Here is a 15,721-nt window from a genome sequence, read left to right on the forward strand (position 1 = left end):
ACTAGCAAGTCTCTTCTTATTATTGGTGTCCTTTAGTAGTGGTTTCTTTGCAGCAATTCAACCATGAAAGCCTGGTACACGCAGCCTCCTTTGAACAGTTGATGTTGAGATGTGTCTGTTACTTGAACTCTATAAACCATTTATTTGAGCTGCAATTTCTGAGGCTGGTAACTCTAATGAACTTATCCTCTGCAGCAGAGGAAACTCCAGGTGTTCTTTTCCTGTGATCTTTCATGAGAGCGAGTTTCATCATAGCACTTGAAGAAACGTTCAAAGTTCTTCAAATTTTCCACTTTGACTGACCTTAATGTCTTAAAGTAATGATGGACTGCCGTTTCTCTTTGCTTATAAGCTGTTCTTGCCATAATATGGACTTGGTCTTTTACCAAATAGAGCTATCTTCTGTATAACACCCCTACCTTCTCACAACATAACTGATTGGCTCAACTGCGTTAAGAAGGAAAGAAATTCCACAAATTAACTTAACAAGGCACACCTGTTCATTTAAATGCATTCATGAAGCTAGTTGAGAGAATGCCAAGAGTGTACAAAGCTGTCACCAAGGCAACTTTGAAGTATCACAAATATTAAATATATTTTGATTTGTTTAACACTTTTTTTGGTTACTACATGATTTCCTATGTGTTATTTAATAGTTGTGATGTCTTCACTATTATTCTACAACCCTTGAATGAGTAGGTGTGTCCAAACTTTTGACTGCTACTGTACATTGATCCAAAAGTCCCTCCTGTTGTTCATGGATGTAGGAAAATCCCATAGGCTATGCTTGACAGGCTGAAAGAGATATTGGACAATCAAGAGCAGAGGGGTGTGGTCAGCAAAGAAAAAAACCAACAGCGTGGGTGAGGAGCCTAGCCATAACAGGAAAAAAAGTCTCTCGTAGGGTGTGTTTGGATATTTAGGGCCTGATCAATGCTATACAGCACCAGCACTTGTCCATTCCCACCTCAGAGGATGTGCAATGCAAACTAGCAGGCAAGAAAAGTTTCACTATCCTAGATGAGGAGGGGTATTGGCAAATCAAGCTGGATGAGGAATCAGCTGATCTCTGCACATTCAATACCCCATGGGGGAGGTATTGGTTTAATCGCTTACCTTTTGGCATAAAAAGTGCCCTCAGCAGATTAACTCAGTGAGATTTGGTGACATTAATGGTGTCTATGTAATTAAAAATTACATGATAGTTGCAGCAGCCACCAAAGAAGAGCATGACCGCATTCAACGACAGGTGATGGACAGAGCTATGCATCTGAATGTGAAGTTCAATGCTGACAAGATACAGTACATGGTGAGTGAAGTGAAGTACATGGGGCACATAATCAGCGCCGACGGGGTTAAAGCAGACAACTCCAAGGTGACAGCAGTCACACAGAGGCCCCCACCAGAAGACAGAAAAGGTCTACAGAGGTTACTGGGTATGACACGTTTCCTATCCCAGTATATCCAAGATGAAGCCACACTCACTGCACCACTCAGAAAACTCGTCAGGAAGGACATGATATGGCAGTGGCACCCAGAACAACAGGCAGCACTGGAGAGACTGGAAAAAGCTGTCTCCACTGCGCCGCTGCTGGAATTCTTCAATCCAAAGGAAGAGATTGAAATACAAGCTGATGCATCCAGAGAGGGACTTTGAGCTGTTGTGATTCAAGGTTAACAGCCTATAGACTTTACATCCAGAGCTCTGTCTGGGGCAGAACAAAATTATGCCCAGATTGCCAAGAGTTCTTTTTCTATCGTGTTCGCACTGAGGAGGTTTCACCAGTATGTCTATGGTGTCCAGGTCAGAGTTCAATCTGACCACAAACCACTTGAGGCTTTAATCACCAAGTCCATTGGAAAGGCGCCTGTCCGTTTTCAAAGGATGCAGCTTCAAATACAGAAATATGACATTCACATCATCTACACCCCAGGTAAAGACATTAATAGCAGACATGCTATCAAGGGCTGTACCCCAGATTGCCACACATGAAGTGTGACCTCAGTGACGAGAAAGTCATTTATGCAGTGTCCACACATCAGCCACTGGAGGGTACTGTTATGCAACAGCTGAGAGCAGTCACTGACAGACAGTGAGATGCAGCTGCTGAGGAACCTGCTAGGAGATGGATGGCCAGACAAGAAGAACATTGCACCACTGAAAACACAACCCTACTGGCACATCAGAGACTCTCTTTACATTGAAGATGGACTACTCATGGGAAACAAACGTATTACCATTCCCAAAGACTAGAGCTAAGGTACTTAAAGAGGCTCCACATTGCACATCAGGGCATTCAATGCTCTTTAGCGCATGGCAGAGCTCTCATGTATTGGCCAGGCCTCACTGATGATGTACGAATGATGGTCGAATCTCGCACTTCCTGTCAAGAAAAACTGTCCAGCAACCAAAAGGAACCACGCCTACCACACAAAGTGCATGACACTTTATGGCACAACAAAAATTGCTGCTGATATCTTTCATTCCACTATCATTCCTTCTGATAGTGGACTACTACTCCAAATATCCAGAGATGCTGTCATAGCAAGGTTTAAAGCTGTGTTTGCTAGACATTGTATTGCAGTTGAACCGATTGCAGATCATGTACCCTTTTCAAGTGCTGAGACGGCTCAGTTTGCAAAAGAGGGGTTTCAAAATCATTACTTCTAGCCCAGGGTTTCCCAAGTCAAACAGAAAGGCTGAGAGGACCATTCAGTCAGTGAAAAAACATGCTCAAGTTGACAGCACAGACAGGTGTTGACCTTCACGCAGCTCTCCTGAACCTGAGAAACAGACCTGTCACGGATCTGCAGTAATCCCCTGCTCAGCTACTCATGGGACGTGTCCTGCGCTCCAACCTAGCTACAAGTAAAGCAGCCCTTTAGCCAGTGACTCCCAAAAATGTCTAGCCTGGCTTGAAACGCAGACAGCTGCAGCAGAAGACGAGCTATGAGAAAACGGCGTCACCGCTTCCTTAGTTTCGGGAGGAAGAGAGAGTGTGCATGGAGACGACAAAAGGATGGCAGCCAGCAACAGTGGTGAGAGTCAGAGATGAACTGAGATGGTACGATATCATCACACCCGCAGGAGCACGCTACAGAAGAAACAGAAAGCATCTCAGACCTGGCAAAACAGTGAGGTACAGGGACAACGAAGAAGTCACAATCACGGACTGATTCAGACCAGGAGGTTGAAGAGGCGACACAAAGAGACACAAATGAACACAGACCGATCATGACAAATGACAGAGCACCAGAACCCTCTGTCATAGAGACTCTCACCAGTCAATGCACCAGAGTAGGTAGATGTACTAAACTACCAGCGAGGCTACAGGTCTATGTGCTAGAGTGAGTCAGAGGTAAAGCCTGGTATTGTAAGTGAAACTAGACCACCACCTACCTTTGACTCTACAGCAGTATTAAAAAGACTATGTTCTTGTAAGCTCTAGTTACGAGGGGGATGTAACATATGGAGTTTAACAGACAATCAGTATCACTCGAGGTTGAGGGTCAAGGGATATGTAAACGAGCGGTCTGGCAGTTTGAAGTGTGCCAGTGTGCACAGTGTTAATTCATGAAGTTGAGTCTGTGACAGTAGGAGTGAAGTTTTTGGAAAAAGTGGACCCACCCTTGCCTTTTGGCTGATCCATTTGTGGTTTCAGGGAGAGTGAAACAGAGTTAGGTGCTGTGGAATCGGTGAGGGTAACCAGAAGTGGTCCTGTGATAACTGTTTTTGTTTCTGCTGGTCAAGGTACTCCGCGTTAATCGAATGGGGGCAAGACATGTAAATTGTTTTGCTCTCAAGAAAAGGGTGCCATTGAAAGGAGTGATTACTGGGGTAGCAGTAAATGTAAAAGTTGACCAACTGAAGGGGAAGATTCCCAGTGTTTGTGATGCTCGTCATTTGGTGTGACCCAGAGAGGGTGGCGTAATTGGTCAAACAGAAGAGTCATTGCCTTTTCTTTTGAGTTTTGATGTTGAGTCTTTGCCCGACAAAGTGATGTTAGGATATATAAGTTATCCTGTATGAGCTTTTGTGCCGAATGCATTACGTTGTTACAGGTGTCAAGCTTATGGGAATGTGGCAGCAGTGTGTAGGAGGGAGGTTGCTAGGTGTGAGAAGTATGCAGAAGGGCATGAGACAAGGGAGTGTGCAGCATTCTCTTACAATAAGTGCCATGGGATCTTTAGTGACCACAGAGAGTCAGGACACCCATTTAACATCCCATCCAAAAGACAGCACCCTACACAGGGCAATGTCCCCAATCACTGCCCTGGGGCATTGGGATATTTTTTTAGGCCAGAGGAAAGAGTGCCTCCTACTGGCCCTCCAACACCACTTCCAGCAGCATCTGGTCTCCTATCCAGTGACTGACCAGGACTAGAACAGTCTCCATATACATTACACGTGGTTGATGACTGCTACTAGCCAATGTTCATTGGTGTTCATTTGAGTAAACAAACATTTCCCTTTGAAAATGTGTGCTAAAATGTTAACCCCCCAGCTGAATGATTTGTCCAGTGGACAAAGAAAATGTCACTGCCACACTGATTTTTACAAAAATTATAGTTGTCTTTGCATGGATGTGTTTCTTGAACGAATACAAGATCTGCATTGCAGTCCTTACAAAACCAAAAAAAAGCTTTCCTCTTCAACAGGTTTCTTATCCCCCTGGCATTGATTGACATAAACTTCAAGTTCATATATACAAAATAGAAAGGAAAATCCTAAAGGTGCTTCATAAATGTAGAAACAGAAGTCTTAACTTGTAAACCATAACACCACAATTCAGAACTATAATGCTCAGTTTGTTGTGGGTGAAGGGGCTACCTTGTAAGCCTACCGGCGGAGGAAATCACCCCGGTTTAAATTATTTTTTCCATAGGCGAAAAAGCCTCTGATTCCCCTGTAGAATCCACCCTTTACTTGATTTTGGGCCTGTTGGACGAGAGGCCCCAACTTTGCATTTGCAGCCTTGTCTGCTGTAGTCAGGTCTTCACCAAATCTCATTTTAGAAAGGCGATTTCCTTTGCTTTTTTCTAAACTGCATCTCTTGTTGTGCGGAAAAGGAACTGGATGAGGATCGAGCTGTCGTGCTCTAGATGGCATGGTAGAATTAACAATGGAGACTGAAGTACTATTACTTTTAGCTTTATAACTGAAGCATGGTAAGAATTAACACTCTTCCTCTTCTTCTATGAGGTTTAATGGCAGTTGGCATCCAATACATTTTGCATTACCGCCACCTATTAGACTGGTGCTGGAAAAAAAGATAAAATAAATACACTAATGTAGCATCTAACACGACACAGCTAACACTCCCTCTGTACTGGTACAGATCTAAACTCAACAAAAAAAGAAACGTCCCTTTTTCAGGACCCTGTCTTTCATTAGTAAATTAGTAAAAATCAGTAAATTAGTAAAAATCCAAATAACTTCACAGATCTTCATTGAAAAGGGTTTTTAAACACTGTTTCCCATGCTTGTTCAATGAACCATAAACAATTAATGAACATGCACCTGTTGAACGGTCGTTAAGACACTAACAGCTTACAGACGGTTGGCAATTAAGGTCACAGTTATGAAAACTTAGGACACTAAAGAGGCCTTTCTACTCACTCTGAAAAACACCAAAATCAAGATGCCCATGGTCCCTGCTCATCTGCGTGAACGTGCCTTAGGAATGCTGCAAGGAGGCATGAGGACTACAGATGTGGCCAGGGCAATAAATTGCAATGTCCGTACCGTGAGACGCCTAAGACAGCGATACAGGGAGACAGGATGGACAGCTGATCGTCCTCGCAGAGGCAGACCATGTGTAACAACACCTGCACAGGATCGGTACATCCGAACATCACACCTGTGGGACAGGTACAGGATGGCAACAACAACTGCCCGGGTTACACCAGGAACGCACAATCCCTCCATCAGTGCTCAGACTGTCCGCAATAGGCTGAGAGAGGCTGGACTGAGGGCTTGTAGGCCTGTTGTAAGGCAGGTCCTCACCAGACATCACCGCAACAATGTCGCCTATGGGCACAAACCCACCGTCGCTGGACCAGACAGGACTGGCAAAAAGTGCTCTTCACTGATGAGTTGCGGTTTTGTCTCACCAGGGGTGATGGTCGGATTCGCGTTTATCTTCAAAGGAATGAGCGTTACACCGAGGCCTGTACTCTGGAGCGGGATCGATTTGGAGGTTGAGGGTCCGTCATGGTCTGGGGCGGTGTGTCACAGCATCATCGGACTGAGCTTGTTGTCATTGCAGGCAATCTCCACCCGGCACAGCCAGAAGAGGACTGGCCACCCCTCATAGCCTGGTTCCTCTCACTGCAGTTGACAGTGAGAGGACGTTCCTTCTTTTGCTGAGTTTATATGCATACAGAGTGTGTGACCTTTTGTTTTCATATCTTACAGTTTATTCGTCATTTGTCAGCACCTCTACACTAAATAAGTTTCTCTGGGTGTGCGCCAGCTCATGCTTTTTATTAGACAATAATCCAGCTGATTGTAACATCTCTGAGACATATACTGTAACCTACATCGGTGTAAAAATCACTAAAAATCTCAAAGACTATGAATGATCTTAATTTGAATCCTGTAACTGAATTGATAAAAAAAAAATCCTCATGGTTAGGGAAGGGGCTTTAAGCCAAAGCTGAGGGGCTATCTCGTGCATTCAATCTTTTTTCATCTGTTGACATTCCCAAATCCACTTGCTGTCGGCTATTGTACAACTTCACATAAGAAAAAGAGATGTTATCACCAACATGGTTTGTGACGGCGGTCTAAATGTCTTAGACTTCACTCTCTTTTATCAGAAATCAAAAGTCAACCGGGTTAAAGGGTACTCCGTTTAAAACAAAGTTTTTGGAAAATTGTACCTCAGTTTGTTTTTAAGAATTTCGGGGGCTTAATTTTTTACGACAATGTGTTACATAAGACCGAATCCAGGTGGTGAGTCACATAAATCGTACCATACACCCTTTGCCTGCACCCCTTTCCTGAAAGCCTTCAGGTAGAAACATCATGGCATAGCCCACTGCTGATCTAAAGCAAATGATATGGCACAACAGAGAGGGGGAAACAAGGAAGGATCGGACCCTTTTTTCCCCTTCAATTTTTGCCTAACATGACATACCCAAATCTAACTGCCTGTAGCTCAGGACCTAAAGCAAGGATATGCATATTCTTGATACCATTTGAACGGAAACACTTTGGAAGTGTGTGTAAATGTGAAATTAATGTAGGAGAATATAACACATTCGATTTGGTAAAAAATAATACAAAGAAAAACATTTTCTCTATAAAAAAAATAACATCTTTGAAATGCAAGAGAAAGGCCATTATATCACTTAGGAGTCCAAGCACAATTTATATTATGGCCACTAGATGGCAGCATATGTGCAAAGTTTTAGACTGATCCAATGAACCATTGCATTACTGTTCAAAATATTGTATCAAGTCTGCCAAAATGTACCAAATTGGTCAGTTGATACATTTTCAAGTACATAACTATAGAGAACATACAAAAATGATAAGGTAATACAACATTTAAGTTTACACACTCCCAGGAATGTTATAAATGATGGATAATTAGCTTCCCTACATAAAAGATTAACCTTCACACATCTAGATGGGGGTGGGCTGGCCAGACATAGCAGGGGTTCAAACTGTAGAACCCATTTTTTAAATAAAACAATTATTTAACCAGGTAGGCTAGTTGAGAGCAAGTTCTCATTTACAACTGCGACCTGGCCAAGATAAAGCAAAGCAGTTCGACACATACCACAACACAGAGTTACACATGGAATAAACAAACATACAGTCAATAATACAGTAGAAAAAGTCTATATACAGTGTGTGCAAATGAGGTAAGATAAGGGAGGTAAGGCAATAAATAGGCCATGGTGGCGAAGTAATTACAATATACCAATTAAACACTGGAGTGATTGATGTGCAGAAGATGAATGTGCAAGTAGATACTGGGGAGCAAAGGAGCAAGATAAATAAATAAATACAGTAAGGGGATGAGGTAGTTGGATGGGCTATTTACAGATGGGCTATGTACAAGTGCAGTGATCTGAGTTCCTACATTTGAAAATAAAAATTTGATCAAACAAAACTATGCTACATTTTATCTCTGGGACCCTCAGGATGACAAATCAGAGCAAGATTACTGAATGTAAGTACATTATTTACCTTCAGAGGTGAATGTATCAAACTAGTTGCCGTGATACGTTTTTTGTTGTTGTGCACTCTCCTCAAACAATAGCATGGTATTTTGTGACTGTAATAGCTACTGTAAATTGCACAGTGCAGTTAGCTTAAATTCTTGTTAATATTTCTGCCCATATAAGACATGTCTATGTCCTGGGAAATGTTCTTGTTACTTACAACGTCGGGCTAATCACATTAGCACACGTTAGCTCAACCATCACGCAGGGGACAGACAGACAGACACGCACACCGATTCCATAAATGTTAAAGACTAGATGGCATCGCCGCCAACACACAGATGGGATTTATATTGACATGGCTGGGTGTGATATGATGTATTACATGGTTGTGGAACGTTTTTTTGTTGTAATGAGAGAGTGGCTGGGCTGCAGCTGGGGAGGGAGAGAGGTAAGAGAGCTATTTACACCATGCTAAAAAAAACTCTAAAACCCCTCTCCAGTTCAGTCTGAAAGAGACACTGCAAAAGAGACTGGGGAGGAGGGACTGCCTCTAAATAACAGGCTGGTAGGTTACTGTATTTGAATGCATGTTTATTTCCATTCATGAAATGATGTATTTCAATGAAAGTGATTGTTTGTGGATAAACATACTTGGAGAGTTTGAATTTTCATTGAGCCAATGAAAGGCTTTCAGAATGTGAGTAATGGGCAACCTTCAAGCGTGATCAAATCTTGATTTTACAGTCCTGTCTCAGGTAATTCGTTATTTACAAGTGAATACCAACAGATACCTTCCAGACTACATTTCAAAACGATTGGTTTCAACACAATTGCTAAGTATTTGGTGGAAAACAAGGGTTTTAATTTCAATCAATAACAAAGAAAAAAAAATATTATTGGATGAAGTGCTTTTCCTTCACTCCCCAGTCCAACTCATACCAAACCATCTCAATTGGGTTGAGGTCGGGTGATTGTGGAGGCCAGGTCATCTGATGCAGCGCTCCATCATTCTCCTTGGTCAAATAGCCCTTACACAGCCTGGAAGTGTGTTTTGGGTCATTGTCCTGTAGAAAAACAAATGATAGTTCCACTAATTGTGAACCAGATGGGATGGCGAACCGCTGCAGAATGCTGTGGTAGCCATGCTGGTTAAGTGTGCCTTGAATTCTAAATGAATCTAAGACAGTGTCACCAGCAAAGCACCCCCACGCTTCACGGTGGGAGCCACACATGCGGAGATCATCCGTTCACCTACTCTGCGTCTCACAAAGGCACGGCGGTTGGAATCAAAAATCTTACATTTGGACTCAACAGACCAAAGGACAGGTTTCCACCGATTGAATGTCCATTGGTCATGTTTCTTTGCCCAAGCAAGTCTCTTCTTCTTATTGATATCCTTTAGCAGAGGTTTCTTTTTAGCAATTCGAACATGAAGGCCTGATTCACGCAGTCTCCTCTGAACAGTTGATGTTGAGATGTGTCTGTTACTTGAACTCTGTGAAGCATTTATTTAGGCTGAGGTGCAGTTAATTGCAGCGCAACTTCACTATTATTCTACAATGTAGAAAGTAGTAAAAATAAAGAGAGACACTTGAATGAGTAGGTGTGTCCAAACTTTTGACTGGCACTCTAGGTCCTGGATGGCAGGTCAGATGCCGAGCAGTTGCCATACCAGGTGGTGATGCAACCAGTCAGGATGCTCTCGATGGTGCAGCTGTATAACTTTTGAGGATCTGGGGACCCACGCCAAATCTTTTCAGTCTCCTGAGGGGGAAAAGGCATTGACGTGCTCTCTTCAAGACTTTCTTGGTGTGTTTGGACTATGATAGTCTGTTGGTGATGTGGACAGCAAGGAACTTGAAACTCTGGACCCGCTCCACCACAGCCGGTCGATGTAAATGGGGGCGTGTTCGGCCCTCCTTTTTCTGTAGTCCACGATCATCTCCTTTGTCTTGCTCACGTTGAGAGGTTGTTGTCCTGGCGTCTCTGACCTCCCCCCTATAGGCTGTTGTGTAGTCAGCAAACTTAGTGATGGTTTTGGAGCCGTGCTTGGCCACGCAGTCATGGGTGAACAGGGAGTACAGGAGGGGACTAAGCACGCACCCTTGAGGGGACCCCGTATTGAGGATTAGCATGGCAGATGTGATGTTGCCTACCCTAACTACCTGGGGGCGGCCCGTCAGGAGGTCCAGGATCAAGTTGCAGAGAGAGGTGTTTAGTCCCAGGGTCCTTAGCTAAGTGATGAGCTTTGTAGGCACTATGGTGTTGAACACTGAGCTGTAGTCAATGAACAGCATTCTCACATGTTATTTTTGTTAATTTGGGAAATGGCAGTATGGAGTGTGATTGAGATTGCGTCATCTGTGGATCTGTTGGGGCGGTATGCGAATTGGAGTGTGTCGAGGGTTTCCAGGATGATGGTGTTGATATGAGCCCTGACCAGCCTTTCAAAGCAGTTCATTGCTACTAATGTGAGTGCTACAGGGGAAGGAGTCATTTAGGGAGGTTGCCTTCGCTTTCTTGGGCACAGGGACTGTGTTGGTCTGCTTGAAACATGTTGGTATTACAGACTCAGTCAGGGAGAGCTGGCCCTAGCCTTTTGGGGGCCCTAAGTGAAGTTTTGTTGGGGAGCCAACAAGCAAAACATTTTAGCTGTGCCACTCTTGACAGCTTTGAGAAAATAATTAAGTTTTAGATTTTAATTTCCTGCAATTCTACACATTTTGCCATAGGGCGTAAAGATTATTTTTGCAGTTTTAAAGCAAATTTCATGCAATTATATTTTTACTCCCACTTTGTAACACAACAAATGTGGAAAAATGCTAGGGTTGTGAATGCTTTCTGAAGGCACTGTATCAGAGGTTGTCTTTCCATCTCCATGACAGCAGAGGGTGGTACAGGGCTGCACAAACAGGATAATGTCCCGCATTGCCACAGTTTGACATCAAGGCTACTTTAGGATTCTGGCACAACACCACCAGTCAACACATTTGAGCGGATAAGGGATTTTATACAAGTTTTAATCCAAAAGACAGCCAGTGCTACATGTAATATGTGTACTGCCATACCCCCATGCATTTCAGTGTTGCCCATCACCAAACACAGCAGAAACCCTTAACATTATTGCTGCTGCGTGGAAACTAATAGTGACACTTGTGTTGTATAGTTCATTAGTGGGAATTCACTGAAAATATATTTAAACAAGTGCAATCATCATTGAACTGTTACTTTCATCAGGATAATTGTAAAGTGGGCTACAACATCTGTGGGGATTTTGTGATCATGATTTGATAACACAATGTACATTTGCTACTGCCGAAGTGGCTTGAATATTCCCCCACTGTCATCACATTGGGAAAAATCCGAATTTGAGATTAGTGCACAGAACTTGAACTTGTGTCGATCGTGCATAACCTCAATGGGAGATGAAAAGTTAGGCTATGTGCACAAATATCAAGTACGGATTTTTCCTAATGTCCTCAAGGCACACAGTCTTCCTAAACAGTCAGTCCACTCTAAAAAGATGGTGACTATAACTTTGGCTACAGGTGCGTTGGCTAAGAAATCAAACCCAACCAACCATGAAAACACATTCAACTGCAGTCATACAATTCAGAAGTCCAATCAAAACAAAAGCAAAGAGTTCAGGGCAACAAAACCCCCACACAACAAATAGAAAATGGATATTGTTGGTGTGAGGTGTGAATAAGTATATACAATGAATGACAACTAAAGGAAGAAGAAACTAAAGGACATTCAATTATACATAAAGAAAAATGATGCTTCCTCCATTGTGTAGAGTTAAGCAGTGCATAGCAGAAAAAGATTATGGATCCACAGTATAACTGGAAGAGCATTCAATGTTTTCATGGTCTCTCAGCTACCCATGGCAGTATCATCTGAAGACCCACAGATAAAGATAGAAAAACATGTGGCCAATACTGAGGGGAATCAACAATGATAAAACACAGAACAGAGCTGGGTCAGATACTGGATTAGTTACAGTGCAGTCAGTCAGCGTGCATAGTGATCAGCAACAACGACAGAAATACCCAGTACATCACCGAGACGTGACGATAAACATCAGATCTCTATGTGGACAAAAAAGCAAATTAACAAAATGGTTCTTTACCTTGAATAGCAAGGTGGGAAAAAAAACATTAAAATGGGTTAAAACGATGAGAATAAAACACCTACAAAGGAAGTTTAAAACACTGTAAATGTAATATTTCTGGAGATTCAGACTTTCACCCCTTAATAATCCCTGTTTGCCCTATCAGCTCTATCAGCCTATCAGCATGGAAGGGCGTGTGTGTGGTGTAAGTTAATTTGTTTCACAGGCCCGGTGGTTCAGCGGCTGCATTGTTTGCTTTCTTCCTTCTCTTAATCAGCAGCGGATTGGTCGAATCCTCGATGGTCTTGATTTTGATTTGCTCATAGTCCACTCTCATGGTTGCCAGGGCACTTGTCATTTCCTCCTAGTAACAAAAATCACACCATTAGCATATCACAGAAACAATTATAAATAATGTGTAAAGGACTGAGAAAATCCAAAGGAGCAAATGCGCAATTGTGTAGATAGAAGCAGACCAAAACACTGTACTTTGTACAGTCTATAGAAGGATATTGTTGTTTTTGTGCTCAATCTGCATGCTAGAGGTGTGTGGATCCAAGTTAGATGCAGAAAGAATGTATTCACACCACTGCAGTGCCAGTGCTCACCTTGACCTCCTCCCAGACGTCCTTTTCCTCTTGTAGCACACGACTGGTGTGGAGAGGGGTCTGAGGGACCTCCATAGACTGCTGTAGGGAGACCAGCTTAGGTTAGCGCATTGCTTTGGAAAAAAACATTGTGTCCAATCAAGGAACATGAATATAGGATCAAATTGGAAATGTGAAAAATATTCAGCAACTCTAGGGAGGTCAATTATTACAAAAAAAAACATTGTTGCAAAAGATGAGCCCGGTCTCATACCGTATGTGGTTTTATGGTTGCCAAGTTAACATTACTGTGAGGCCAGTTTCTTTGGTATGACAAAGAAGCGAAACAGAGAGGAGTTAGCTTAAGCACAAACAGACTGGACCACCAGGCAAGAAAAGGATGCGAGTGCAACAACATAATACGCTACGACAGCAAATGTGTCGCGTTGACATCACACGGCCAGTTTAGTTTGGTTGACCGAGGAATGTGATTGTCATTAGGACTTCATGCGGTGGTACATATGATTATTTTCATCCGTGACGCTTGTATGTTTCTGTAATTGTAATGTACAGTGGTGTAGGAATATTTTAAGATAATACACAACAGAGAGGACTAGAGGTCAATAGGAAATTAACGATCAATGGAAATAGTTGATTTTCAATTCAACATCTGGTTAGAATCTGTGTGAGGGTTTCAGTCCTGGATTCATGTGGCAAGATCTCATTGGTCTGAATCGTCTATACATTGAGCCTGAAACAGCATACTTGTTTTTTGGCCATTGGCCCAATTTTACTGCAAGGAATTCTAATTGGTCAATCAAAGGCTAGGGTTAGGGGTTATAAATTACCTCCTGTGTCTTTGTTCTGTGGAGAATCATTGAGGACAGGGAAGAATGAACATTGACCATCTACTTCCCAGCATAACATATATGATTTCTTCTCTTTGAATAAACCTATTTTTCTCCCCCTGATTTGCTTTGGGGGCTGTGTTATTGAAGAATAACATCAACTGCTAACAGTGGGTATAGAAAGTCACCACCCCCTTTCAAAATGTTCACCTTTTGTTGCCTTACAGCCTGAAATTTAAAAACACAACATTTGAAGTATAACCAACCATCCCCCAGACCACAAATCAAGCTAATTGGCTTCTGTGGTCAATTGTAGTGACTTTGATTAGTTCAGAATAAAAGCAGTTGTTCATAGAGGACTCCACTGCTTAGTAGAGCAATTCAAAGCAAAGAATCCACTATAGGTAGAAAGGTACTTTCAAAACATCTACGAGATAAAGTTGTGGAAAGGCACAAGTCAGGGGATGGATATAAAAAAAAATGTCAAAGGCTTTGTCTATCCCTCAGCGCACAGTTAAGACCATTATTAAGAAGTGGAAGGCGTATGGCACCACCCAGACCCTACATAGATCAGGCCGTCCCTCCAAACTGGATGATCGGGCAAGGAGGAGACTGATCAGAGAGGCTAACAAGAAGCCAATGGCGACTTTGAATGAATTTCAGGCCTTTATGGAAAAGACTGGTCAAGTGTGCATATGACCACAATATCACAAGCGCTCCACAAATCTGGCCTCTATGGGAGGGTGGCAAGAAAAAAAACTTCCTAAAAAAAACAAAACACATCAAGTCTTGTTTGAGCTTTGCCAAAAAGCACATTGTAGGTTCTAAGGCCAAGTGGCAAAAGGTGCTGTGGTCAAAACCCATTAGATCTTTCCACCCAAAGAACCCCATGCCTACAGTAAAGCTTGACGGTGGCAGCATCCTGTTGCGGGGGTGTTTCTCTTCAGCAAGGACTGGAGCACTTGTCAGAATAGAAGGGAAAATGGACAGTGCAAAATACCGACAGATTCCTGAGGAAGACCTGCAGCCCTCCGCCAAGAAGTTGAAAATAGGAAGATGGTTCACGTTTCAACATGACAATGACCCAAAGCACACTGCCAAAGTAACAGTACAGTGGCTGAAGGACAAGAAGGTGAATGTCCTTGAGTGGCCTAGACAGAGCCCCGACCTAAATCCCATTGAAAATCTGTGGAATGACTCTAAGAGTGTAGTCCGTGAACGGTCACCATGCAATTTGTCTGAGTTTGAACAACTCTGCAAGAAAGAATGGGCAAATATTGCACAGTCTATGTGTACAAAGTAAGTAGAGACGTATTCATAGAGACTCGTGGCTGTAATTCAAGCAAAAGGTGGTTCCAAGTATTAACTCAGGGGGGTGTTCACTTATCCAAATAAGGTATTTTACTGTTTTAATGTCAATACATTTTCTAGATTTTTTTCCCACACCTGGATATTGTGAGATTTTGAAAGGGGATGGTGACTTTCTATACCCACTGTATGTGTTATGTTTGATTTGATTTGACTGAATCATTGTTTCTTTCTGCTGCTGTCTTGGTTGGACCAGGTCTCTCTTGAAAAATATATGTGTATCTCAATGAGACTAACCTAGATAAATTAAGGTTAAATAAAAATGTAACGTGAAATTCCATTCAGAAAAAACAACCATTTATTGCGCTCTTCTGTTGTCTTCTTGTGGTCTAGTGGCATTGAAAGTCGCTAGTGAATAATCAGTATGTATCTTCATAACAATCGACCACAATTGTTTCATGGTCATACTGCCTGGACTAGGGGGGTAACAGAAGGGTGCTGTGCTTACATTGATCCAGGGGTGGTTCATGAACTCTGTGATGCTCATCCTCTGGGTGGGCTCAGTCTTCAGTAAGTGGCGGATCAACTGTTTAGCTGGGAGAGAGAAAACACAGGAAAACAAAGTTTTAAGCAATTCACATAATTACCATCAAAGTTATGATATTCATTTTGAACCCAGTTTA

General features: G+C 42.5%; 1 protein-coding gene across 1 annotated transcript in view; it reads right to left on the reverse strand.

The window, feature by feature from the left end:
* Positions 1–11,179: 11,179 nt before the first annotated feature.
* The window catches only part of LOC120059520 (MAP kinase-activated protein kinase 2-like), a 32,787-nt gene continuing 28,245 nt past the window's right edge, over positions 11,180–15,721 (reverse strand). The window contains exons 8-10 of the mRNA XM_039008643.1: positions 15,547–15,632; positions 12,904–12,984; positions 11,180–12,659 (exon numbers count right to left, since the gene is read on the reverse strand). Of these exons, the coding sequence (XP_038864571.1) occupies positions 12,516–12,659; positions 12,904–12,984; positions 15,547–15,632 (311 nt within the window). The 3' untranslated portion in view covers positions 11,180–12,515. The remainder of the gene's footprint in view (positions 12,660–12,903; positions 12,985–15,546; positions 15,633–15,721) is intronic.

Source organism: Salvelinus namaycush, chromosome 14, assembly GCF_016432855.1.
Source record: "Salvelinus namaycush isolate Seneca chromosome 14, SaNama_1.0, whole genome shotgun sequence".
NCBI lineage: Eukaryota > Metazoa > Chordata > Actinopteri > Salmoniformes > Salmonidae > Salvelinus > Salvelinus namaycush.